At 53.2% G+C, this 27,249-nt stretch overlaps 5 protein-coding genes across 5 annotated transcripts; 3 read left to right on the top strand and 2 right to left on the bottom strand.

Moving 5' to 3' along the window:
• Positions 1-5,322: 5,322 nt before the first annotated feature.
• Positions 5,323-11,725, top strand: BROUX77_001113 (uncharacterized protein; the record flags this gene model as incomplete). Its single annotated transcript, XM_073745507.1, has 2 exons — positions 5,323-5,542; positions 5,613-11,725. The coding sequence occupies 2 exons, from the start codon at positions 5,323-5,325 to the stop codon at positions 11,723-11,725; spliced, it is 6,333 nt and encodes a 2,110-aa protein (XP_073609348.1).
• A 559-nt stretch (positions 11,726-12,284) lies between these two features.
• On the top strand, positions 12,285-14,858 carry BROUX77_001112 (uncharacterized protein; the record flags this gene model as incomplete). The annotated part of the gene is made up of 1 exon (XM_073745506.1): positions 12,285-14,858. One exon carries the CDS (start codon positions 12,285-12,287, stop codon positions 14,856-14,858), a length of 2,574 nt encoding a protein of 857 aa, XP_073609347.1.
• Positions 14,859-15,222: 364 nt separating this feature from the next.
• On the bottom strand, positions 15,223-19,389 carry BROUX77_001111 (uncharacterized protein; the record flags this gene model as incomplete). The annotated part of the gene is made up of 1 exon (XM_073745505.1): positions 15,223-19,389. The coding sequence occupies one exon, from the start codon at positions 19,387-19,389 to the stop codon at positions 15,223-15,225; it is 4,167 nt and encodes a 1,388-aa protein (XP_073609346.1).
• Positions 19,390-22,733: 3,344 nt separating this feature from the next.
• BROUX77_001110 (uncharacterized protein) lies at positions 22,734-23,406 on the top strand (the record flags this gene model as incomplete). The annotated part of the gene is made up of 3 exons (XM_073745504.1): positions 22,734-22,798; positions 22,860-22,949; positions 23,010-23,406. 3 exons carry the CDS (start codon positions 22,734-22,736, stop codon positions 23,404-23,406), a joined length of 552 nt encoding a protein of 183 aa, XP_073609345.1.
• Positions 23,407-24,288: 882 nt separating this feature from the next.
• On the bottom strand, positions 24,289-27,219 carry BROUX77_001109 (uncharacterized protein; the record flags this gene model as incomplete). Its single annotated transcript, XM_073745502.1, has 1 exon — positions 24,289-27,219. One exon carries the CDS (start codon positions 27,217-27,219, stop codon positions 24,289-24,291), a length of 2,931 nt encoding a protein of 976 aa, XP_073609344.1.
• Between the last annotated feature and the right edge of the window lie 30 nt (positions 27,220-27,249).

Below are 27,249 nucleotides of genomic sequence, written 5' to 3'. Positions count from 1 at the left end.
TGCTGCTGCAGTATTAGTACATTGGCCGAGGAGCAGGACAAGGAGAGGGGTCCCGAGGATACGACACGTCCCTGGACTTGTTGACGCAGGAAGATTTTCGCCGATCCTCAGACACGGTGGGCCAAACCCAGCCGGGTCAGTCAGTCAGTCTACATGTATGTATATGCCCGAAGCGTATGTAAGTGGATGGATGCTACTGCTTCACCCAATCGTCTAAGTGGGATTTCCTTTTGACGTGCTAGTACTCGCTTCCGGCCACATGCTGTGCTTATACTTGTACAGGCATGTATGTAGCGGAGGGAAGAGGGGTGAGGGGTTGTGTGCTTCATTTCGTGGTTAGTCTACAAGCTACGACACACAGTGGCCCTTTTTGCAGGCTGTCATATCTGCGTCGATATGTATAGGGATCGGGATGAGGGACAGGACTGCCAGCCAGCAGAACGGCACCAGAGAGCCGATGGAACGAGTTGCGTATGTATGAACATACATAACTACATTGTAATATATGTGGTTCTACTTGTGGTTAATTGAGATATTGAATCTGTCCATGCATATGCATGCCGCGCTGCAACTTGTACAGCAAAGGAAGAAAGGCTGTGAAGCAGAGTGGGAAAGGAAGAGGAGGAGGCGAAGGAAGATGGGCGAAGGGACGAGAACAAGCAATCGAGAAAAGAAAGCGCTTGTTTTTGCTGCTTCTCTCGACCATCCCCGGAGCAAGTGTACCGGGGACTCGAAACTCAATTTCCGACGGCCGGCCGGTTGGTCTTGATGGTCCTTGGATGGTCGACTATTGTTGTTTGTGTCTATACCGAATCTGTAAGTCGAGCTGCAGCTGCAATGGCTCCTAGGGCTTAGGGAGGGGTCTTATGAGTGGCACATATGAGACAACAAGCCCATACATGGTTTTTCACGCCTCATTCACTCCCTTTGCGTCTTGGCTGGAATGGTTCTAGCTCCTCAGTTCTCACCTGGAGCGGCTTGGCTCAGTCTCTCAATAGTCAACGTCGCCTCTTTTTCGCCGGTTCTAGGTTGCTGGGTGCTCTGGGTGGCCTGCGCTCACAGGGTTTACATTTTCCGTTGAAAATAGTCGTCTCTTGTGCAAGTATGCAGTGTGAGGAGAAAAGAAGACAAGTCCGTGGCCAACTTTGGACTCTGCAAGACACGCTTCAAGGTCTGTGGTGAGCGAGCCGCAAGCTTCTGGCAACATATATGGGCCTCGACGGCCTTACTATAGTTACTAAATCCATGTATGGCGTTTGGCTGGACATAGTACAGACCAACTACACTGCCTCGCACGTGGCCAGCGTCCTTGCTGAAGTCGCGATGACCGGACGTATTAGTAGACCAACGTTAGGCCAGACATGTGCTAAAAAGGTGAGGCTGGGGATCCTCAGTTGAATGGCAAGTTGTGGGAGGTGATGCCTGTTGCGTCTGTGGTGTGTTGGATGCTGCAAGGGCTCCTCGTTGTGTACATGTGTGTAGAGACGGCAAACGACTTGAGCTTGGCGGGAGGGCGGCGGCGGTGGCCTCAACATCTGCTTGTTTGTGCCGTGTGGTAGCAATCCTGAGCCGCTTTGTAATGAGGTTCTCCACAAGCCTCGCTCTGGTGGAGAAGGTGGTGGTAATGGCATTCTAGTGGTGGTGTTTGCAAGAAAAGAAGTGCATAACTACACAGATGTACATTGTATGTATGTATGTGGTTGTGCTGTGGCTATTTGTTCAGGCATGGATACAATACATCCACGCATGGGAAGGTTGCACACCCCCCTTACTGCCCTCGTGCTCCCCCTTCACGCTTCTCCCCCACGTTACAGCGCAGTGCCTACAAGTGTACTTATACATACATATGTACATACACACACTTGGAGTGAATCCGCCTGTCCGGGGGTCAGTCAGTTCATCAAGCGTATAACTACGTTCAGATGTAACGAACTGGCATCTCTCTCCTCTCCAAGACGGCTTGCTCAATTGCTCAAGTCGACTTGGGTGGGATGGAAGGGTCTGTGCGTACTTACAAGATGTCTCCTCAGCAGGGATACATGGGGAGGACTTGCGACCAGGGCGACATCGGACACAACATGCAAGTGGCCGAATTGCTCCTTCGCTCCTCCTCAGTCGTGTTCTTTTCTCGCTGGGGCAGCAGCAAGTTGGCCCAAGTGAACAAGAGAACATGCGAGCATCAAGTGGAGGAGTGGGTGCTTCAACGTCATGGAGGGCGGGGCAGCGAGGATGCATGTTTTAGGTAAAACAATGCAGGTGTGTATTTTGTGTTTACATGCACATGTCCATTCGTCGTCTATCTACATACAAGTAAACATGGTCAACTAGTTGTGTGGTGTACGAGTATTCTTCTAAGCCGTGTTTCTCTTTGACCCCCTCCCCCTCTTCCCTCGTCTCCGGCGTCTGCTCCGAGCCGGCCCAAATGCAGGCGTTTGTGCTTACAATAGCAAAATGATGGTCGGCAAGAACACTCGGTTCTGGGCCTGGGTTGAATTCGCGTCTGTAAAGGGCGGCGCCATGATTGGCAACAGCTCTCATGGCCACAAAGCTTAAAGAGACAAATGGCGCATGTCTGATTCGCTGCGTTATTCCAGGCTGACATCAAGGCGAAACTAGGAGCCAAAGAGGATCCACTAGTTAACGGCTGCAAGCCAAAAGACGATTGTCATGAGCTAACCCTTAGATCCGGACGCCAACAAACATCACCAGCATAATGACCGGAATGTGGTGTGTGCAAGAAGCGTTGTTGTGCCCAAGTTGCGTTTCAAGCAGCTAACTCGACAAATCGGGCCCCTTCACCGCAGCAAGTTTGACCAGAGCTCAAGAGGCAGATGCCAAAATTCCACACCATGGGCCGATTGCTGCAAGCATAGTCTTGGAGGAGCCGAAGACATATAAGTAGTTATATGTAACTATGCACAACTGCCATCAATATACGTGCACACATTCGACGACTCCAGAGGCTGGCGTCGTATTACTAAAAGCCAGATGAGGAGGCTCGCAGAGCAGCACAAGAAACCAAGTTGACGTCCGTTAGCGGCCTTTCCTTTTGTTAGCTCAGACCAGTTGCTCCTTCCTAAAGCAACCGCTGGAAATTCACCGGAGCCATCCACATTCGACACGACCAAAGGAGAAGTTTCTCCAGGACGTCACACCCTGGTCTCTGGCTGCTGGCTGCTGGCTGCTGGCTTTTGGCGGGACACGCAAGACGACTAGGAAGCCACGGAAGAACAAGGCAAGTCCGCTTAGATACATGAATATTCTTGTATGGAAATGAGCCGAGCTGCCTAGCTAGACCACCTGCTCGCAAAGCATAAAGTCACGGCTTCTCCTCCATTGCCTCGCTTTCTTCCTCGTTTTTCCTTCTTTCTTTTTTTTCCCTTTCTTGTCATTCTCTACCCTCACTATATTTACCACTTCTCCCCAAGTCGTTGTCCTCACTTTTCCTCCTCTTGGTGCGAGTTGTATCAGTGATTGGCGCTTTCCTCAAAATAAAAATATCACCACTCTCCAACAGTGCGTTCTGCTCATACCTTGTCACGATGCTCCAGTAAATCATCTACTAACGACGATTGCTTTCCAGAAACGCCTGCCAGTGCCAGGGAATTGTTGTGAGAAAAAAAGTTTGATCCTGCTTTTGGTAAGCCCACCTAGTCACAATGAGTTCACATAGTGGCATCCGTCCCTGTTGTTGTACTGTTACTACACCCCAGATAGCCGTCATTGTCATTTAGCTAGTCGCCCAAATATCTCCGCCATATTGTCGATAGTCAACGACAGCTAGCAGCCATGCGATTGAGATAGACAAGCAATCTTCTCTTAGCCAACTCCATCTATCTCTTCCTTGCTTTGTCTTCTCCATCCCAATGCGCCACCCAAGACCTATCGCGCCCAAACCGACTGCTCATGTCCTGCTCGCCTTGGAATTGGAATTACGCCTTTTCATGCTCATCATTCCATGAGCGCGGCCATTTCCTACCCTGATTCAAGATGATTTGGGAAACTGTCTGGGCTTTCTTATCTTTACCACAGTCTCTCGCCTCCCATTACCGGAAAGCTCAACGTTATCCGCCAGTAGCGACACCTTATCTCTGTTCATCTTCATCTCTTTGTCTCTCTATTCCCGTGCGGGGAATTCATATTATTCTCTCTTCCGCATCTCACAAACTACCAGCACGTTTTTTTGGCGTTTTAGCTCTCTGGATTGCTCCTACTTTGCTCTGTTCACTCCGCCACTCAAGCACAGAGGATTCCTCGGCTAAAGGAGTGAGGGGTCGCGCTATAAAAGCAATCAACCCAGCATCCTGGGGACTCAGCAATACCCTGCTTTTGATTGGCTGTTTGGTACTACCAAGCTTCGATTCAGCAGTGCATCCTGTTCTCGTGGGTGGGGTTCGCTTCTGCAGGGAGAGGGAGGGGTGGCCAGAATTCCAGTCGCTACATTCGGCTCACTCCCACGGCTGCTATTGCGGCTACGTCCACCATGCCTTTACCACGATCAGCTTCACCAGCAGAGGCAAGAATCCAGAGAACCACATGAAGATGACAAAGAGCGAAGATGTCCTATTGGCTGTGGGAATAGACGAAAGCTTTGGTATGAGAGAGGATGAGGCTGTTATGAATGGCATTGGTTCTCTTTATTGAGGGCTGTGATTTGGCTCTTTTTTCTTTTGTTTTCATTGACAAGAGAAAACACAAAGCAAAACTAAAATGAGTCCATGATAAGATTATCCTTCTCCGCATCCGGAAAAAGTCAACTCGGCTGTCTTACTACTTACTATAATAGTGTGCAGTTTCATGTCTGATTGATACCGTTTTGGAGAAACACCGCGGGCGATATTTTTCGGAGCCTCTCTTCAAGCGCTGAGGTGGTTCTTTTGGGATTGGGATTGGGCTGGCTAATACATTGGGGACTTGATATTTTCTTGTCCTTTTTCTTCTTCTTTTTTTTTTTCTTTTTTTTTTTTTTTTCTTCTTTGCTAGTTTTGTCTCGCAACTTTTTGCCTTGAATTCCTATTTCACGTCGTCGATTGCATTGCAATTGTCAACAATATCTATGAATGACTTGATTGTCTTCTGAAGCTTCTCCTACTAACCACTATTGCTCCCCCCCACGAACAGACTATTATACCACTCTGTGAAGTACACTTGGCTCACAGACATCCACACGATCCCACCCTCAGTCTCTGGTGCTCTCCTCATTCGTATCCTACCCTACAGAGCATCGACGTTGATACCTACTGAGTACCTTTTCTTCCCTGCTTTGACGTCATTTTCAGCGCGGTCGAGTGTTAGGCAATACGCCCGATTTATCTGCCTAGCATGGTTGCTATAGACGAATTCGATGACCGGAGCATTCACGAAGAGACCCTGAGGCAAGAATACGTGCCGTACGAGTACCAGACCGCGAACAATGGTTCGTGGGCTAGTGCTCTGCCCGTGAAGCAGGGTCTTTACGACCCCGATCTGGAGAAGGATGCTTGTGGTGTTGGTTTCGCTTGCCACATCAAAGGAAAGGCTAGCCACAAAATTGTTAGCGATGGTGAGTCTCTCTCTCCCCTTGACAGTCCATTTATGCTTGTGCTGTCTTGCTAACTTGCGCCCCACCCCAGCGCGGAACCTACTTTGCAACATGACGCACCGTGGTGCTGTCGGTTCGGATGCTCGTGATGGTGATGGTGCTGGTGTAATGACCTCCATCCCCCACAAGTTCTTTGTCAAGAACTTCGAGCGTGACCAGGGCATTAAGCTGCCTGCCCCTGGACAATATGCCGTGGGAAACCTGTTCTTCAAGCCTGACGAGGAAACTCTTCAGGAATCGACTCGGCAACTAGAGGAACTAGCTGAGACGCTAGGCCTTCGTGTTCTGGGCTGGAGACGGCCACCCGTTGATTCGACCCTTCTGGGCCCTGCTGCCAAGTCTCGTGAACCCATCATCATGCAGCCCTTTGTTGTGCTGACCTCTGCCTACGGTGCCACTGGTGATGCTCCTACTGTCCCCGAACCGGAAAGGTTTGATGACCGGCTATTCGAACGCCAGCTCTACGTCCTCCGCAAGCGCGCTTCTCACACCATCGGCCTCCAAAACTGGTTCTACCTCTGCTCTTTATCCAACAAGAACATTGTTTACAAGGGTCAGCTGGCACCTGTTCAGGTGTACCAGTACTACCATGATCTGGTAAACGCCGACTACGAAGCCCACTTTGCTCTGGTTCACTCACGTTTCTCCACAAACACCTTCCCCTCTTGGGATCGTGCCCAGCCTCTTCGGTGGGCTGCCCACAACGGCGAAATTAACACTCTGCGTGGAAACAAGAACTGGATGCGTGCCCGCGAGGGAATTATGCAGTCAAACGTTTTCAAGGAGGAGCTTGAGCTGATGTACCCGGTTGTTGAGGACGGTGGCTCTGACTCCGCTGCTTTTGACAATGTTCTGGAGCTACTCACTATCAACGGTGTCATGTCGCTCCCCGAGGCTGTCATGATGATGGTCCCCGAGGCGTGGCAAGGAAACCAGCTAATGGATCCTAAGAAGGCTGCATTCTACGAATGGGCTGCTTGCCAGATGGAACCCTGGGATGGTCCTGCTCTATTCACATTTGCCGACGGTCGTTTCTGCGGTGCCAACCTAGACCGTAACGGTCTTCGTCCTTGCCGTTTCTACGTCATGAACGATGACCGCATCATCTGCGCTTCCGAGGTTGGTGCCATTGTCGTCGAGCCTGAAACTGTTCTTCAAAAGGGCCGGCTCCAGCCGGGTCGCATGCTTCTGGTTGATACTGAGGCTGGTCGCATCATTGATGACAAGGAGCTCAAGGATGCTGTTTCTAGTCGTCACGATTTCCGTGAATGGCTTGACAAGGAGCTCATCACCTTGAACAAGGTCGTTGATAGCCTCAGCAGCAAGGTCAGCCTCGCTCCGAAGCTTGACGACTTCACTATCCAGACAGACCCCAATCTGCTGGCGTTTGGCTACACTCACGAGCAAGTCAGCCTGCTGCTCGCTCCTATGGCTTCTGACGAGAAGGAAGCTCTTGGTTCCATGGGTAATGATGGTCCTCTGGCCTGTCTGACAGACGCTCCTCGCCTTCTGTACGACTACTTCCGCCAACTGTTCGCTCAAGTTACCAACCCCCCTATCGATCCCATTCGCGAGTCTATTGTCATGTCTCTGGAGTGCTACGTTGGTCCCCAGGGCAACCTTCTGGAAATGAACCCCAAGCAGTGCAACCGTCTACTGCTGCCGAGCCCTATTCTTTCTATCCCCGAGTTCAACGCTATCAAGAACATTAACCAGCAGTTCCCCGAATGGTCGGTCAAGACCATTGATCTCACCTTCCCCAAGTCAGAGGGTACTGCCGGCTACATCAAGCACCTCGACTACATCTGCAAGGAAGCCACTGCCGCGATCGAGAACCATGACCGGGTGATTGTCCTATCTGACCGCAACATCAGTGCCGACCGCGTCGCTGTTTCGACTCTGCTGGCTTCGGGTATGGTTCACCATCACCTGGTCAGCAACAAGTGGCGTTCCATGGCTGCCCTTATTGTTGAAACTGCCGAAGCTCGTGAGGTTCACCACATGTGTGTGCTTCTGGGTTATGGTGTGGATGGCGTCAACCCTTACCTGGCCATGGAGTGCATTTTGAAGCTCAACCGCGAGGGCTTGATCAAGAAGAAGATCACTGACGATGCTCTGATCCACAACTACAAGCATTCGTGCGACGGTGGTATTCTCAAGGTCATGTCCAAGATGGGTATTTCCACTCTGGCCTCGTACAAGGGTGCCCAGATTTTCGAAGCTCTGGGTCTAGATGACACCGTCATTGAGCGCTGCTTCCGCGGCACTGCTTCGCGTATCAAGGGTTCTACTTTCGAGCTCATTGCTGAGGATGCCTTCCGTTTCCACGAGCGTGGCTTCCCCTCCCGCAAAACCATCGAGGTTCCTGGTCTTCCGGAATCTGGCGAGTACCACTGGCGTCGCGGTGGCGAGGCGCACATCAACTCTCCCTCGGCCATTGCTAACATCCAAGACGCTGTGCGCACGAAGAACGACAAGTCGTACGAGGCATACAGCCGGGCCGAATATGAGCAGATCAAGAACTGCACTCTGCGTGGCATGCTAGACTTCAAGTTTGATGAGCGTACTCCAGTGCCCATTGATCAAGTCGAACCTTGGACCGAGATCGTACGCCGCTTTTGCACTGGTGCCATGTCTTACGGTTCAATTTCCATGGAAGCTCACTCTACTCTAGCTGTCGCCATGAACCGTCTGGGTGGCAAGTCCAACACTGGAGAAGGTGGTGAAGATCCTGAGCGTTCTGAGGTTATGGAGAATGGCGACACGATGCGCTCTGCCATCAAGCAAGTCGCTTCTGGTCGTTTTGGTGTTACCTCAGCGTACCTTGCGGACTCTGATGAGATCCAAATCAAGATGGCTCAGGGTGCCAAGCCCGGTGAAGGCGGTGAGCTTCCTGGTCACAAAGTGTCAAAGTCGATCGCCCGTACCCGTCATTCTACTCCGGGTGTCGGTCTGATTTCTCCCCCGCCCCACCACGACATCTACTCCATTGAAGATCTGAAGCAGCTGATCTACGATCTCAAGTGCGCTAGCCCGAGATCTCGGGTCTCAGTCAAGCTTGTATCTGAGGTCGGTGTGGGTATTGTTGCTTCTGGTGTAGCCAAAGCCAAGGCGGACCACATTTTGATTTCGGGTCATGATGGTGGCACTGGCGCTTCTCGCTGGACTGGTATCAAATATGCCGGTTTGCCCTGGGAACTGGGTCTTGCTGAGACTCACCAGACTTTGGTTCTCAACGATCTGCGTGGCCGTGTGGTTGTCCAGACTGATGGACAGCTCCGTACCGGCCGTGACGTTGCCCTTGCCTGTTTGCTGGGTGCTGAGGAGTGGGGCTTTGCTACTACCCCTCTGATTGCTATGGGTTGTATCTTCATGCGCAAATGCCACCTCAACACCTGCCCTGTTGGTATCGCTACCCAAGATCCTGAGCTTCGCTCAAAGTTCAAGGGTACTCCTGAGCATGTTATCAACTTTTTCTACTACGTTGCCAACGAGATGCGTGCCATCATGGCCAAGCTTGGTTTCCGCACTGTTAACGAGATGGTGGGCCATGTCGAGTGCCTTAAGGTCAACGATGAGCTGCGCACCCGCAAGACGAGCAACATTGATCTGTCACTGTTGCTCACGCCTGCTCACCAGCTGCGTCCTGGTGTTGCTACTTTCAATGTGCGCAAGCAAGACCACAAGCTGTATGTCCGTCTGGATAACAAGCTGATCTCTGAGGCCGAACTTACGCTGGATAAGGGTCTGCCTTCCCGCGTAGAGTGCGACATCATCAACACTGACCGTGCAATGGGTACCTCACTCTCTTACCAAATCTCGAAGCGCTTCGGCGAGGCTGGTCTACACTCGGACACCGTCCACGTTAACATCAAGGGCTCTGCTGGTCAGTCGTTTGGTGCCTTCCTAGCTCCTGGTGTTACCCTTGAACTTGAAGGAGATGCCAACGATTATGTGGGCAAGGGTCTTTCCGGTGGTCGCCTGGTTATCTACCCTCCCCGCAATGCTATCTTCAAGGCCGAGGAGAACGTGTTGATTGGTAATACGTGCTTGTATGGTGCTACCACTGGAACGTGCTTCTTCCGCGGTGTTGCTGCCGAGCGTTTCGCTGTGCGTAACTCTGGTGCTACTGCTGTTGTTGAGGGTGTTGGTGACCACGGTTGCGAGTACATGACCGGTGGTCGTGTAGTGATTTTGGGTTCAACTGGTCGCAACTTTGCTGCGGGTATGTCTGGTGGTATCGCTTATATCTTGGATATCAATGGTGATTTCATGACCAAGCTCAACACCGAAATGGTTGAGGCCAGCCCTATCACTGACCATTCCGAAATTGGCTATGTCCGTGGCCTGATCGAGGACCACCATCACTACACTGGCTCCGAGCTGGCTGCGCGTATCCTTGTTGACTTCAACCGTGCTCTTAGCCGCTTCATCAAGGTGTTGCCTGTTGACTACAAGCGTGTTCTTGCTGAGGAGGCTGCCAAGGCCGCTGAGGCCCGCCGTGCTCAGTACAGTCTGCCTGTCCACAAGAAGGAGGCTGCTAAGAAGACTAGTGCTGCTCTGCAGGATATTGAGGAGACAATCACAGATGGAGCTGCTGAGAAGAAGCGTGCTTTGGTTTTGGATAAGACTCGCGGTTTCATGAAGTACGCTCGCCGTACTGAAAAGTACCGCGCCCCCAAGTCCCGCACCAAGGACTGGGCCGAGATCAGCAACCGTCTTGATAGCAACGAGCTTAAGTACCAGTCTGCCCGTTGCATGGACTGTGGTGTTCCTTTCTGCCAATCGGAAACTGGCTGCCCAATTTCCAACATCATCCCCAAGTGGAACGAGCTCGTCTTCCAGGGCCAGTGGAAGGAGGCCCTTGATCGTCTTCTGATGACCAACAACTTCCCCGAGTTCACCGGTCGTGTTTGCCCCGCCCCTTGCGAAGGCTCTTGCGTCCTGGGCATCAACGAGCAGCCTGTTGGTATCAAGTCGATTGAGTGCGCCATCATTGACCGTGGTTTCGAGAAGGGTTGGATGGTTCCCCGCATTCCCCCTGTCCGCACCGGCCGGAACATTGCCATCATTGGTTCGGGTCCTGCAGGTCTGGCTTGCGCTGACCAACTGAACCGATCGGGTCACTCAGTGACTATCTACGAGCGTTCGGACCGTCCCGGTGGTCTGCTTATGTATGGTATTCCCAACATGAAACTTGACAAGCGTATTGTCAAGCGCCGCACTGATCTGATGGCTGCTGAGGGCATTGTGTTCAAGACTGGCGTCTCCATTGGTGAGGATCTGACTTTGGATGACCTCAAGACTACCAATGATGCTGTCGTTATTGCTACGGGTGCCACTGTTCCTCGTGATCTTCCTGCTAAGGGCCGCAACCTGGACGGTGTTCACTTTGCCATGGAGTTCCTGCACAAGAACACCAAGTCCCTGCTGGACTCTGAGCTTGCGGATGGTGCGTACATCTCTGCCAAAGACAAGCACGTCGTTGTTATTGGTGGTGGTGACACTGGTAACGACTGCATTGGTACTTCAGTCCGCCATGGTGCCAAGTCAGTCATCAACTTTGAGCTTCTGCCTCAGCCTCCCAATGAGCGTGCTAACGACAACCCGTGGCCTCAGTGGCCCCGTATCTACCGCGTGGATTACGGTCACTCAGAAGTCAAGCAACACATGGGCAAGGATCCTCGCGAATACTGCATCATGTCTGAGGAGTTTGTTGATGACGGCGAGGGTCGGGTCAAGGGAATCAACACTGTGCGCGTCGAGTGGACTAAGACTGCCAAGGGTGGCTGGGATATGAAGAAGATTGAGGGCTCGCGAGAGTTCTTCCCTGCTGACCTGGTTCTGCTGTCCATGGGTTTCCTCGGACCTGAGCAGCGTGTTCTAGGAGATGATATCGAGAAGGACGCTCGCAAGAACGTCAAGACTCCTGCTGGCAAGTACTTGACCAATATTCCCGGTGTCTTCGCCGCCGGTGACTGCCGACGTGGTCAGTCCTTGATTGTTTGGGGTATCAATGAGGGCCGCCAGTGTGCTCGTGAAATTGATCTGTTCCTGGAGGGCTGCACCAACCTGCCTGTCACTGGTGGTGTTGTGAAGCGGACTGGAGAGGAGGTGATGAAAGCGGTTGCCGCTCAGGCTTAAAAGATTGAACTTTGGTGGTTTGTGCTCGTTTGTCTACGATCGTGAGCGGATTGTATGAATAGCTGCTTTTGTATTTATGTTTGAGCTTTTGTGTACTTTGATTAGTTGGGAATTGGTAGTGCTTTTTATACAATTTTTCCTTCCAACAATGACAGTGTTCGGTGTAAAAAGAAATTTGGGTGGTAGCTCTCATCTAGAAAAAAAAACATTGTAATACAACCCAACTACATGATGAGAAACGACCGGAATGGTGATCATCTTAAAGTGGTGAGAACCACATGAACCGCTGTATTAGTTATATTAGGGTTACATACCGGCAGAAAGCAAGGTTGGGCGATAAGATAAAGCCCAAAAAGTTTTGGCGGTGTAGTACGGCAAATCAAGTTTTGTTTCTGAATGGCTAGACGCAAGAGCCCCCGCCAACGTGCGAAGGCTTGACCTTACAACTCATTGTCGCAACTCGTTTTTGCCTTCTAATAAGATCGCGCTATAGTTCCCAGGCAACTGCCTTTCCGTATTAGCTCTGTCTTTACACCCACCTTAAAACATCTAACTTACAATGTACGCCCGCTGGGTTCCGCCGGCGCCCAACTCCGGGGCCAGAGCATCCGGCCCGGCCGCTTCGACTTCCACGCCCACAAACAGTGGTTCCAGAAGAAATTATGCCGATTATGAAAAGGAGGAAGGAGCTGCAGTTGACGAGAGCGCTAGTGCCCCGGAAGAACCCGCACAACCGCTGGCTGCAACAAACGGCTTTGGGTATGCGCGCTGGACGCCTGGAGCACCGGCCGCGTCTGGGGCTACGACACCGGCTGCGAAGAACGCTAAGCCTTTGCCGAAGAGAAGAAAAGTCGATACGTCGAGCGAAGAGGACAGCTCTAGCAAAGACGACAGTTCCAGCGAGGAAGAGGAAAGCTCTAGTAGTGAAGATTCAAGCGAAAGCGAAAGCGATAGCGACGACGACAGCAGCAGTAACAGCGACAGCTCGGAGTTGAAACGGAATCAGGAAAACGGTGTGGAATCAAAGCGGAGTACCGAAACAAACGACGAAAAGAACGAAAATGAAATGGACATTGACGCCGACGACGAGCCTGAAGCCACGATAATACCAAGCGCCAACGCCATGGATCTCGACAAAGAAGCTAGCGACGACGCCGCGGAAACAGCGACAAAGAAGCCCAAAAAGGAGAAGAAAAAGAAGGCCAAGCAACAAAACGGCGAGGAGTCTGATGCCGAGGACGCCGGATCCAAGCACAAGTCCGTGATGGAGCGCAAAGCAAAGTCTCTTCAGCTTGCCCAATCCCAGACGGTCGCCTCTGATTCCGAATCCGAATCCGACGGTGAGAAACACGGTCTCGAGCCCCTTCCACAACCCGAGGTGCCGCTCGATGACGAGACCGCCACCAAGGGCGCTGCTCCCGCCTTCAAGACCCTCCCTGACTGGCTGGCTGCCCCCATCTGCGTATCCGCCACTACATCCATGCCGTTCACCGACCTTGGCATCCCTGCCGCCGCCGCTGCCCACCTGAATACCAAAGGCTATGCCTCCGCCTTTGCCGTGCAGACCGCCGCTATCCCGCTGCTCACGCCGTCGGCGCGCCCCAACAGCCACCAGGGCGACGTGCTGGTAGCCGCCGCCACAGGTTCGGGAAAGACATTGGCCTACGCGCTGCCCATTGTGCGTGATATCAGCGCCGGGGTCGTCACCCGCCTGCGTGCGCTGGTCGTGCTGCCCACGCGCGAGCTGGTGCGTCAGGCGGCCGAGGCCTTTGAAGTCTGCGCCGGAGCGTTTGACGGCACCGCAGCTGCAGCCGGCGGCAAGCGCGTGCGCGTTGGCGTGGCAGTAGGAAACCAAAGCCTCAAGTACGAGCAGTCGGTACTGCTTGAGCGCCGCGAGCGCGTCGCCGGCCTGGTGACTGGCGCTAGCACCGACGCCGACGACGCCGGAGACGTGCTGCAGGACGAGAGCGAGGAGGAAAAGCGGCGCGCCGAGCGCGCAGCCGACTACGCATGGCGCGTCGATGTGCTGATCTGCACGCCCGGCCGGCTGGTCGACCACCTGCGCCACACGCCGGGCTTCGCCCTGGCCCATGTGCGCTGGCTGGTCGTCGACGAGGCGGACAAGCTGCTGGCCCAGTCGTTCCAGGGCTGGCTGGGCCTGCTGATGGCGCGGCTGGCGGCATCGGCGGGAGTGTTTTCGGCGCGCGACCACCCCGGTTGTGGAATGAGCGGCGTGCGCAAGGTGGTGCTCTCGGCGACGCTGACGCGCGATTTGAGTCTGCTTGGCGGCTTGGAGTTGCGTAGGCCGCGCTTGGTTGTGCTGGAGGGCGGGCGTGGAGGCGAGGGCGAGGCGCTGCAGCATGTGCTGCCCGAGGGCCTCACTGAGAGAGTGGTCAGGCTGAAGGACGGGGCGATGAAGCCGTTGTACCTGGTTGAGGTGCTCAAGAGACTTTCCAAGGAGCGCATGCAGGATAAGAAAGAGGAGACGAAGGAGGGGGACGATTCGGACTCGGACAGCTCTTCTTCCTCCTCTTCTTCCTCATCTTCCAGCTCAGATTCCGACTCAGATTCCGAAGCCTCTACAAGCCCCCGCAAGAAGACTGCTTCCACCCGCTCAGACGCCAAGTTCTTCCACTCCACCGTGCTGATTTTCACTAAATCCAACGAAAGCGCACTCCGCCTCACCCGACTGCTCAGCCTGCTTCTCCCCGACTGGACGTCCATCACATCGACACTGACCTCGTCAACGCCCTCGTCCGCGCGCCGCCGGATCCTGCGCGCCTTTGGCGCGCGCAGCGTGCGCATCCTCATTGCCTCGGACCTGGTCGCCCGCGGCGTCGACGTGCCGCGCCTCGACCACGTCGTCAACTACGACCTGCCGGCTTCGCTGGCCGGCTACGTGCACCGTGTTGGCCGCACGGCGCGTGCCGGCCGCGCTGGTGTTGCCTGGACGCTGCTGCCGGACGGCGAGTCGGGCTGGTTCTGGGGCCGGATCGCCAAGGCCAAGGACGTCGGGCGCGCGCACAAGGTCGAGCGCGTTCGTCTTGGTGGTGAGGATGGCGAGTTGCCCGAGGCAGATGTGGCGAGATACGAAGAGGCTTTGCAGGAGCTGGGCCGCATGGCGAGAGGCTAGTAAGAGGAGAGAGGGACTTGGGCAGATGGGATTTTACATTCACGCATATAGACAGTTAAGACCGGGATTGTGAGCAGGAGAAAAAGCTCATGTATTCATTGCATTGGGGAATATGTTGTTTTTAAACACGCTATGCAGACCTCGAAGGCGCAATCGGCCCAGGATGTAAAGAACGCTCGATGGGAATCGAATGTAGTAATAGTAGTGACAATAATACATAAATAACACAAAACAGAAAGAATCAAGCCACAAGCCCAACTCGGCCACTGATCGCTCGAGCTTTTCATCCCCATCACTACGCTGTCTTTCGATACACACTCCCTGTCCCTCCTCATCGAGTACTACAAGCTGCTATAGGCGGGGCCTATCCGCGTCGCGAACGTCTCACAGTCGTTGACGCCACATCATCAGTAGCAAGCTCGTCAACCTCGTCAGTGTCATCGCCCCCGCCCGTGGTAGCGAGGCTTATGGCTCGCGCAGTAGCCGCGCCTGATGACGACACCGAGCTGGCGGTGGGGACTGGAGGCGGTTGCAAGCTGCCGCCATTGCGTTGCATTTCGGCTCCGCGTAGCTCCGCCATCAGCTTATCAACCTCCAGGAACATGTTACGAGTATCGTTAACGACACCAAACTCGTCGACTTGATAGCCAATGTTCTCGCTGCCGTTTCCGCCGTGATTAGCGCCAGCAAGGAAGGCCACACCCGGGCCACGGTCTGGATCAGGGTTGTACATGACAGCATTGCAAAACATATGTACCAAGGATCTCTCGAGTTGTTCGCTGTTGATGATGCCGCGAGGAGGAACCAAATCTTCTGAAATTGGTAAGTCAACCGACGCAGTGCCAGGATCGCCATCAGGCAGCGCTGCGGCCGCTTGAATGGCGATCTTGTTTCCATGAGAAATAGCCTTCTTGATGGAAGCTATATCTACTGGTTGAAGAACAATCGTGCTATAGTTTGGTGCATCCTTTTCCCGAATAGGATTGGCAAACATGTTGGCGTCGCGATGGCTACCGATTTGGTCAAGCACAGAGGCACTAACTCGAGGAAACCCACGAGTCCATCTAACATGGGTTGGTGGACCAACTTGCACAGCAGGAGTCGGTGTCGAGATCAAAGGCCGAGGTCGATGGTAGCCGCTGTCCGTACTATCCTGACGTTTCCTTTTCCCAGCACGGATCGAGGAATGACACCGCTTGCTTGTAACACTTTCATCGGCAGTTGTATCGCCTGTTTCCTCCATCTTTGCCGCCACATCCTCGTTTTTAATACGACTACCAGATCCTTGAGCATCTGCCGTATCCATCGAGGGGTCATCAGGCTGCGAAAGCACCGATTGGCTACGTCTTGAGCGCATGTGGGCTGCTCGGCCTGTTCGGGTGGCCCGCTTACTAAGAGCAGACCCTCGAGACACAGGCGTTTCGTGTCGGTTGATTCTGCGCGGAGTTCCCTTTGTCGAGGAGGCCACGGCACTCGGGGTCGTGGGGGGCAAGCTGGTAGAATTGGCCAGGTGAGCATTGTGTGTAATAGTAGGTGTTGGAGGGGGCCGTGGAGGTGGTGGGCTAAGAGGTTCCCAAGCAGGGCTGTCAGCCACTGTGTTGGCAGGTCCAGGCGTAGAAGGAGTGGAATCCAACGTCCAATTGGTCCCATGACCACGTTTAATGAACAGGGCTTGATTCTGAGGAATGGGAGTATGGGGATCTGCAACTGCACGAGACTTGACAGCAGACGCAGAAACGGCAGATATAACGGTGGAGGTAGAAGTGGAAGCTTTATTTGGAGTTTCCAAATGGTCGGGGATGGCCGAGGGTACTTTCGCAAAGGGCGTTTGGGGCTGAGGAATAGAGGTAACAGACTTCGTAGCTTGCGCTGAGGTAGCCCCGGTGACTGGTGGACTCTGGTTGTGTTGCAGCTGAGGAGCAATCACAGGAGAAGAGACATCTTTCGTTGCGGCACTAGCAATGGTCGAAGATAGACCGGCGGTTGCAGCATCTGGGGCCTGTGCTACCAAGGGCAAATTCGAAGATGTCGGCGGATCTGATTTTAGACTGGCATGGATTGGGTTGGACAACTGTTGACTCAAAGCGTTGGCTGCTGCATTGGGTGTTGAGGTGACAGGAGCTGGTGGCCGTGAAGGTTGCCGTGACGGAGACGGAGACAGAGGCTGGGTATGGGGTTGCTGCTTGACAGGAGTGGCAGGTAATGTCGACGTTGCTTTCGGATAAGCTTGCATCACTGATTCTGGCGCTGTATTTGAAGCTTGTTTAGAGACCTGTCGCGGTAGTTCAACGGAAATAGGGGTGTCTCGCTCTTGAGCAGGCCGTGTTGAGGGATTGGTTTGGACTTGTGTCTGGGGGTGCATTGGAAGAACCTGATCTGCAGATTTTGAGAGAGCATTTGACAAAACAAGTGGTGTCTGCTGCGAGGGCTGGGCAGATTGACTATTTGGGTCAGGAGGCTTCGAGACTGCGTTCTGCGGTTGAGTGTGATCTGGTCCAGACACAGTTTTAGCTGTTGTTCCCGAAGAAGGCACAATGGGCGTCCCCTGAACTGCATGTTTTGATTCCGGTAAAGAGTTCAACACTTGGGTCTGGGCATCTTGCAGCTGTTGTTTGACTGGCTGCACAGGTGGTGGCGGTTGTTGTTGAGAGTGAGTAGGCTGTGACTGTGCCTGGGGCTGAGAGTTAGGTAAAGAAGGGGAGGTTGTTGATGAAGTAGAAGATGGAATGAGAGTAGACGCAAGTGGCTTGGCTGCCAGAGGCGGTGAAACTTGACTCGATCGTTGTTCCACCTGTTGTTGTAGTTGCTGCTGCGTATGGTGCTGGACTCGTGATGGCTGTTGTTGTCCATGACCAAGAGAAGCTTTTTGGATTTGAGCTTGCACCTGTGGAGCCTGGGGCCTGTCGGTAGCGGGTTTCACAGCAATGGGCACCTGGTTCTGTTGTTGGGCTTTGGCCTGAAGTTTTAACTGGGCCTGAATCTGAGCTTGCGCCGGGACTTGTGCTTGAGCCTTGGCTTGTGCTACAGCATGAGCTTGAGCTTGCTCTGGCATTTGACCAGGCGCATGTGCAATTTGAAATCGATTCGGAGTCCATTGCGAACCAGATACTGCCGAGGATTGAGTACGAGTCTGCGTTGAGCCCGCACAGGCAGAGCTGCCATTTTGCGGGGCGTTGGCCGTGTTTGGCTGTAGAGAATGTGAAGCGACTGGCGTATTGTTCTGTGGTGTATATGGACGCTCCCATTTCAAGGCCTGGTTCTGGGCTGCCGTCATATTTTCGGAAGGTTGTACTTGAGGAGATTGGGACTTGAATGGTAGAGAGGCCTTAGCCTGTGGAGAATTGATAGTGGCCGAAGGGATAACAGGTGAAGACACAGCAGTGCTCGCCAAGCCAGCTTGATTTTGAGGTGATACTGAAGGTCGTTCCTCTAAAGATTGCTTCTGTATCACAGGCTGTGTAGGTGCTGGAGCTTGAGGCCTAGCCTGGGCCTGGGGTTGTGGCGGGTTAGATTCCTGCTGTTGTAGCTGTGGTGATGACGATGGAGTTCGGGACGTAGATTGGGATTGTGGTTGAGGTGGTTTAGGCGGTAGTTGATGGAACTGTGGGTTTTGTTTCCCTTCAGGTGCAACGCGAGTGGTCATAGTCGCAAGGGAAGTTGGTGCGCCAGGTGTTTGGAGTACTTGAGGTGAAGATAATGCGACTGTTGGTCTTGCGATTGCTGACTGTATTGGCACAGGCTGGGTGGTCGCAGGGACGACTATTCGAGGGTTGGGAGCCACCTGATGAGTGGCTGCTGAAATTGAGGAATGGCCCGATGGTCCCTGGGGTTGTTGTGTCGGTTGCAGCCTGTTCGGAGCGGATGTTTTCTTGCTAGCCATTTCCGGGCCCGGGGCCGCAAGAGGCGAGACTGTGGGTGAGATTGAAGCAGAAGTGCGTGGCGAGTGCGCATGGTGAGTCTGCGACTGGACAAGGCCATGAGGAGCATGACTGTGAGCATGAGCTCCAGTTCTGGAGTTGGGCGCAGCAGGAGCAATGGGAACGGCATTAGATATCCCAACTCCAGAGGCTGTAGCAGCTAGCTGGGACGGTATCGCGGCAGCATTTGCACTTTTAAGCAGCGACTCACAAATGCGTTTTTGCTCAACCTCGAGATCAGCCTGTCGCTTGGCAGCCTCCTGCTCGCGCTGGGCGTCTGAAAGAACCTCCCTTTTCAAGCGTGTGTAGTAGATTTCGCCCAGTTTCTGGTCGATAGTGGTGATATTCTTGTACTTGTCGACAATCAAGTCTGGAGTCAGTTGTGTCGGGGGGTTTGGCAGTTCGGCCAAGAAGTAGTGACGGAAGAGTCCCCATAGTCGCCTAGGCGTGAGGCGCGTCTCATCGAACTCGTCGGCACCATTGATGAACTCGTTTGCAATCAACTTTTTGCTGAGCAAGGTGAAGTCCAGGGTTTGGAAGACGTGGATGGCACGGAAGAGGAAGTAGGACTCGCGGGCCGTAAAGGCCTCTGGAGGCAATTCAGGTGGGTCCATGCAGTGTAGGCGGAGCGGAGGGTGATAGATGTTGATATGCCCGGCTAAAGGCAGCCGCTGCTGAACGGTCGCCAGCGTTGATCGAATTGCGGCCGCGGCCAGGGCTGAAGGTGAGGAATATCCAAGAGACTATGCGCCTTGCGATGAGGTCGGAAACGATGATTGAGATTGCGCAAGCGGTGGCACGCTAGGTTGTTTTGTCGGTGGATAATTTCGAGATGGCTATGAAATGATGGCGCGACAATAGGAGCGCGTGTTGGCGCCGCGAGTGGATGCGCGTGTAAACTGTCGTTGAGGGATGGGAAGATGAAGCGTAGGATGGTTGTTCTCTCAGCCTTGTCAGTAAGGCGGACGTGAAGCGATCCACAAAAGAATGGAGGCGCGCAGTTGCTGGGCTGTGGCGCCAGAATGTGGCTGTTGGGTGGCTGAAAGGATACCGCAAGGTGTGCTTCGGGATTTCTTGCTTCGAGCTTGCGCGAACCTCGATTGGGCAAAAAATGAGAGGTGATGAGATAAAAAGAAAAAAGGGAAATTAAAGTGAGAGTTAAAATTAACTATTGATATGTCGTGCAGAAGATGTGAGGCAAGAATTCGCAGGTGAAAAGGCAATGAAACGAATAAACAGCCTGCAAAAGTAAGCGTCTGATGGATGATGTTGCGGATAATAATGAGACAGAGGAGAGTGGAAGAGTCGCTGGGAGCTCTCTGCGCTGGAAGAGAAGAAAATTCTTCCATTGTTGCAAACGTTTCCTCTTCCCCTGTTTTCCCAGGCCAACAAAGCGGCAAGCACTGGCAGCTAGCGGCGAATAGTGGCCTCATCCCCTGGGGTAGACACCTGAGCCCACTAAAGATTCCGAAATGAACCGTAGATATGGGCACGTTTTCGGGGGCTCGGTATGAGTCAGCATTCTCGGTGGGTCGGTGAGCCTTGGTACACCGACGTCAATCCTCCTGTAAGTACTTGAGAGCACGCCAGGAAGATTTCCTCCCCAAAATGCCATGGGTTCCCGTCGACTTTGGGCCAGTTTGCCTGGATAATTTCTCTTGCGCCGTCTCGTTCTTCCTCCCCCAAATAATTGATATGCCTTGCTCACGTCACTTTGATTGCCGCCCGCCAGGTGGCTTATGCCCAGAGCGCCACTCGCTCACTGGGACTCCCAACTTTAGCTCTGTTTGGCAGAAACATTTACAGAATTGGCTGCTGTCATGGAAGGATCAGAGGAAGCCTCTCGCTAATGTTGCCGAGATTGGCACATTGCTGCTACTGTGCACTTGGTGTTCGTTGTCTCAAGAACGTGGCTCCGAGAGGGCCAGCTCATGATGTGCATATTATGCATTTAGTACATGCACATCACAAAGGGTCCAACTCTTTATGCAACAAGCCTCTTCCCAGCAAGTCACCGGCCGACACTAAAGCTATGACGCTCGCTCCATAAGCGCAAAGGACGAGCCCGCCACGGACAAACTGCCCACGGTTCAGCTCGCGCAATAGTATAAGGGCAGCTTATGCCGTCTTAGACCCGGGGCAAAGACAACAACACTACGTCCAGCCTGTGCCCGCTTTGCTGATGAAGAACGGGCCTAAATGCGGCGGCTTGTCATGCGACATGTATGCGGAAATGGCAAAGTCACTGGCGGCGTGAACTGGGCCGATGAGATGATGGGGCTGACTGACTGAGGGATTTGGCCCGACAAGCATGCACAAGGTGTTCTGGTCTGCGATATTGCGGTCTGCTGCGTCTGTAAGAACCGAACCGCCCTGATTCCCTGGCTGCATAAGACACTCAAGACAGTGCCCAAATATAGACAGAGACTATGGACGAACTATGTCTGCCTCCCATCCAAGCTATGCACAGTGGACAGTTCCAGGACCGAGTAAGCCAGGTCAGGTTGGCGCAGAGGTATCAAGTCACTACAGGGCTTAAATTTGTGTCCAGGCTAATTTGGTTGTTGAAACATGGGGGTTGCATGAAGTCCCTTTTTATATCTCGAAGCAGGCCCCTTGAAGTAACCCTAGAGACAGACCTCATTAAAGGCTCAGATGGAGAGATGGATGTTTGTACGCCGAAGCTCAGGACCAGCACACAGATCGAGGCCGTGAAACCCTTTATTGGCCCAAGGGAAGACTGCCTCGGACAAACTATTGTATGCGTCGGCCACGAGGGAAACAGTTTCTGGTGCTTCGTGTAGGCCACCCTAAGACCATCAAAACGTGCCATCACCACCACCGGCTCACAGGGCGCCCTTGAAGCCACACACAGTCCCCCAAGGCTCTGGCCACACACTAATCCATCCTCATGTCCATTGCAATACCGGATCGCGCACATCTTCACTTTAATTATTCTTCACTGAGACCTCTAGATCCTCCAAAAGCTAACAGACAGGAAAAGCCTCCTCTGCGTACGTGCGTGTATATGCCTCCAAGACGAATCAGGATCCTCTTTGGGATGTCTTCTTTTCGTGTTTCGTCTTAGTGAGCCCTACTAGGGCAAGGAAACAGGCCAAGCGGTGGCCATGCCTGGCGGGCAGATTATCTTATGCGGTTGGGACAGAAAATGCGGTCAGGCGCTGGCTTGTTGGTTGGTTCTGGGTTCTGTGCCTCAAGAACTTGGAAACAGGGCCGAGTCGCACAGTACACAGTGCCGCATACCGTAGGCGTACTTGTCCCGGCAAGACACAAAGTGACATGGCGATGTGTAAAAGTAGACACAGCAGACCAGAGTAGAGCAGTTGCTTGTCTCACTCAGACACAGGTGCGAGGAGTATAATAATTAACCTTTGCTCCTTCCCCTTTCGCCATTGCGTACCTGCCCCAGCCAGCACTTCTATCTCCCAATTTGATCAGAGACTACCACCCAACGGTTGCACTTTCCGCTCAAACCATTTCACGCTTTCTACAACTACTCTTCCTCTTGCTCTTGCTCTTTCTCTTTATTCTTCCTTCTATCCTTGCTCATCCCATCACTGCACTTAATCTCCTTTTTTTCAGCACTTGCTCTCTGAATTCCAAGCCCTTCCTAGCAAAGCTCCAAGTGCAGAGAGTAGTTGCTTCACCTTCACTTCGCTTGCTCATAAGACCCAAGACCCAGAACGGAAAGTGCCAATCTAGTATCAATTCAATTGGCCTTTGTCCAACCTCCTTTTCTCGTCTTTCTTTGCTTCTCTTATTACTGTGCACCTTTCTTTTTCTTCCTTTGCATACTCCAGCTTTCTTTTTTCCTCTTCTCCACGTTTAATTCTGCGCTTGTTTTGTTTTCCACCTGCCGTCGTGACCTGAACGCCAGTCTATTACGGCCTTGCCTGCTTTATTCACGACCATAACGACAACGGCCTTCACCGACATCATGACCAACTACACGGACGAAGAGCTGGACCGCGACTGGAAGCCCAGCGGTCGCCGCCCGCAGTCGTATGTCGCCAATGCTTCTATTGCCGTGTGTAGACCATTGCTAATATGCCGCCGTGTGCAGTACTATTGCCCGCTCGTTCTCCCAAGAACTGGCAGATCTGTTCCGCATTGAAAACAGCGTGGCCGACTTGGATAGTCAGGTTGACAAGAGGTACGCAAGCTGCAAAGTCCCGTCTACATTCGCCCACTAACAAGTCTCTCTCGACACCAGAAAACGCATCGTCTCGCTGCAAACCGAAGAGCTGGAAGCCCTCGAGGCCCGCCTGCGCGAAATTCAGAACCTCGAGGCTGTGGTCTCCCTGCGCGGCGACGCTGAGACGCTCTCTGCCTCTTCTTCTGCCTCATCCTCGCCCACTGTTGCGTCCCAACAGGAAGCCCGCCAGCAGAAACAGGCCCAGGCCCATCGCGACGGTATGTCGCTGTCTCTCACCACCTCCACCTCCACCACTACCGCCGCCACCGCGCCTACCAAAGCCCCCTTTTCCCACAATGTCGTGGTTGACGGCCACCAAAAGCACCGTCTGGGCATGGCCTGTGACGCCATGAGAGCGCCTAGTGCTGGCAACATGCCCCCGTCTCCTGTGGCTAGCGACGGTGGCTTCCACTAGACCGCTTAGTCCTGGCGCTTTAAATCCACGTGCATTTTTCCTGCATGGCTTACAGACTTGCGGCGTTAGAGGATTAAAACAAAAAAAAAAAAAGGGGGTTCTGTACTGACTTATGCTTGATACTCTGACAGATGGCCGCATCTAACGAATAACATGTGCCTCTCCTTTGACAGCACAAAGAATGCGACCAAGATAGCCAGGACGTTCTGTTTCTTTTCTCATCGCCTCCTTGTCTTCTCGCCTCTGCTCCTCTTCTCTCCATGATTCCCTTTTCTTCCCTCCTTTCTTGTTCATATACCACCCCGTCGTTGGGACCCTTTTCTTGTTATCTTTACTTCCCTGGCCTCCCTTTTAGTCAGACTTCTTTCAACGTCAATGCCACTTCAATACTCTTCCACCTCCCTAGCTTTCCATCTTTCTACATCTCGCATTCATCCACATATGGCTGCCCTCGAGAGTTCCCCCTCATGTATACCCACTTCCCATTTTATTTCTCCCTGTTCAACTCTGTTTCATTGTCATATCCTACTTGTCTTTTTTTTTTTTTTTCTTAATTTGATGATTTTTAAACACGATCTACAAGATGTGTAGCATAATCCTTCTTTTTTCTGTCATGTAATCTCCGTTCATCATAATCTGCGCAGATGAAACATAACCCTATTCATTAAGACGGTTAACCCTATGTGTAACTATAAGCTTGCCGCATCAATATCCGTATCTACCTACGTATTGCATTGTAACTAGAGCATTGTCATGAACTGATGATGGTTAGTTTATATCTTGTTGATCATCACAGTAACTCTAGCTCCAAAGGTAAACGTGTTGAAAGTTTTGAATTCTACAAATATACATAAACCACCTCCACTCTCCCTGCAGCATCATCTACAACTCATCGTGATCCTGCTCCTTCTCTACGCTCTCGTCCGCCTTATCATCATCATCAGCAGCAGCAGAAGTCTCACTATCCGCTTCCTCGGCCTTCTTCGCAGCCTGCTTCGCCTTCTTCGCAGCCTCCTTCTTGGCCTTGTCCTTGGCAGCCTTGGCAGCCTTCTCCTTCTTGGCCTCCTGCTCCTTGCGTTTTTCAAAGTTGCGGACGCCCTTCATGGTCAGGTCGACGCCGGCGCGCTCGAGATTAGCGAGGAACGTTTCGAGCTCGGCGATGACGAGGATAGCATCGTCGGTGGGGCTGAGCGCGGCCTGCTGCGGTAGCTTGTCGTCGAGCCAGGTCTTGGCGTCGGTGATTAGCTTGTCGAGACCCTCGAGATCAGCTTCCTCGTGGATCGGAGGCACGGGGCCAATATCCTCCAAAACGTCCTGCATTGACGACGATGACTTCTTAGGATCTTTGGCGGCGTCAGCGCTGGGCTCGGCGTCGGCTTCACTGGCAGTGGATGCGGTAGACTCAGAGGTGGAAGCAGAAGCGTGCCAATCCTTGTACTCCTTGATGCCGGCACGGAGAGACGCGACGTATTCAGTTGACTGGGCAAGAGTGCTCTGGAGCTTCTCAACAAGTCCGGGTCTCTTCTCGTTCTCCTCAATTCTCTGAGTGACCCGGTCAACAATGCTCTTGAGGTCCTCAAGCTTGGCATCGAACTCGGGCTTGGAAGCATCGGCGCCATCGCCGTAGACCCACTCGCCATACTCGGCTGACTTGTCGGTAATGGCAGTGCGCTCGGCCTCGGTGGCATACTTTTGCCAGCCCTCAGTCTCAGGAAGTTCACTAGCTTTGTAAGTGAAGGCTTCTAGCTGGTTAAGAGCCTCCTCACGCTGACGACGAGCCAGGTCAGAAGCTTCAAAGGCACTAAGACGGCCCAGAGAAGTCTTCAGGCTGGCCTTGGACAGTGACGAAATGCCCATTTCAGAGGTAGTGAAACCGACGGGAACGTTGACGATTTCCTTCTTCTTTTCCTTCTCCTTGGCATCAGCGACAGGGGTAGACTTGGAATCATCTGCAGAGTTGGAGCTAGATGTGGTATCATCAGCTTCCTCGACAATCGGGTTCTCGGTCTCGGCGTCTTCAGTGCCCAGGGGCTTCTGGTCCCGCTTGCCAAAGCCAAGAAGGTTCTTGACACCACCGATAAGGCCTTCCTTATCGGCGACTTCAGTCTCACACTCAACAAACGCCTTGCTCACAATGACTTCGCCATCCTCGCGGGACAGGGATGCAGCAACCTTGAAACGGATGTCAGCCTCGTCGCAGGAGAACTTGTCCTTGAGTTCGGTAATAGATGCGGTCATGTTCGTAGTTTTGAAGGCTAGTATCTCACGGTCCTCCTCATCAATAGTCTGGTAAAAGGTTGCCTCAAAGCCATCGCGGGCAGGAAGAGTGACCTCCTTAGGGGCGGCGCCGAGAACAGAAATTGGCGACCACACGCGCTGGTGGCGAGGCTTGCCCTCGACATTGGTCCACTTGATACCAGCAGAGTACGGGGTGGTCTCAGTCAGGCGAATGTCCTTGACACGGAAGCTGGGGCTGATTTCAGCGCCACGGAAAACGGCGCCCATGACAGCAGACTCATCCGAGTTGACACTGGCACGGATCTTTTCGGCAGAGCCAATAATCTTTTCGAGCTCACGACGAACAAATGGAGTGCGAGAAGCACCGCCGTGGAGAATAACCGAAGACAGATCGGAAACCTCAAGGTTCGCCTTGGTCAGGGCAGTCTGAATAGCCGAACCAACACGCTCAAAGTAGGGGGCAGCCATTTCTTCGAAGTCAGCACGAGTAAGCTTGTACTTGAAGTCAATATCCTCAAACAGACCCTCAAAGTTGGCCTGAGTGTTGATGTTGGCGCTGAGAACGTGGCGCAGACGCTGGGCTTCCTTGGTCATACGAGAAACAGCACGGCCGTGAGCCAGGATCTTGTCGGAGGTAGCTGAAATAGCCTGAGCTTTGGGGCTTTCGGCGAACTTGGCAGCAATATCGTCAATGATGAGAGTGTTGAGGACATCACCACCTAGAGAACGGTCCCAGCCGTAGCTCATGACATGGACCTCCTGGACGGTTTTGTTGTACTTTCCAACGTCCTTGACGGAGCGGGCCTGGAAGCGTAGGACACTAGCCTTGGTAGATCCGGCGCCCATGTCGAAGACAAGATGGTACTCGGGTGCCAGACCATCTGAGACAGAGGGGAACTGGCGAGTGGTGGCGTAGTTGAGACCAACAGCAGCACTATCGCCAATAAGGTCAAGGATCTCCAGGCCAGCAAGTTTAGCGGCCAAGTGGACGGCTCTCTTTTCCTCAGTGGTGAAGAAAACAGGGATAGTGATGACAGCGGCAGAAATGGGACTGTCGGAGCCGGCCAGAGCCTGGGCATTTTTGCGGATTGACTGGAGCTCCATGGCGAGCAGCTCCTCAACCATCCACACATTCTTGCCGGGAGCAAAGGCCTTGCTTCCAAAGGCAACGGTGCCGCGCTCAGCATTTTCCTCGACCACAAGGGCGGGATGGCGCTTGATGTACTCTTGGGCCACAGGACTGGTTAGGCTTTGGCCGAGAAGCGTCTTGAGGTTGGGGTACACTTCGCCGGGGAAGCGGGCGGCCAGGGCCACGGCATCGGAGCCATACGAGCGCTCGGGAAAGTCGCTTTCCTTGGGGGTTCCGGGCGCAGGCTTGAAAGCAATGCACGAGGTCTCCTTGCGGCGAGAGTCTTTGGTGAGGACAATCTCAAGAGGAATTCCGGGCTTGACAAGTGAGGCTTTGATGAACTCGGTGCCGAGATCGATACCAATGACGGCCGACGCAGCGAGAGCCTGGGACGAGCACAAGAATGCCAGACCCAGGGCCTTTAGCACTGGAGATGCAGCGTGCATTGTGAGAGAAGAAGAAAACAAGAGAAAAGA

Source organism: Berkeleyomyces rouxiae (assembly GCF_048999995.1).
Source record: "Berkeleyomyces rouxiae strain 22BRR77 chromosome Unknown BrBRR77_ptg000001l, whole genome shotgun sequence".
NCBI classification, from domain to species: domain Eukaryota; kingdom Fungi; phylum Ascomycota; class Sordariomycetes; order Microascales; family Ceratocystidaceae; genus Berkeleyomyces; species Berkeleyomyces rouxiae.
The sequence above is the reverse complement of the archived record's forward strand: the minus strand, read 5'-3'. Positions and strand labels throughout refer to the sequence as shown.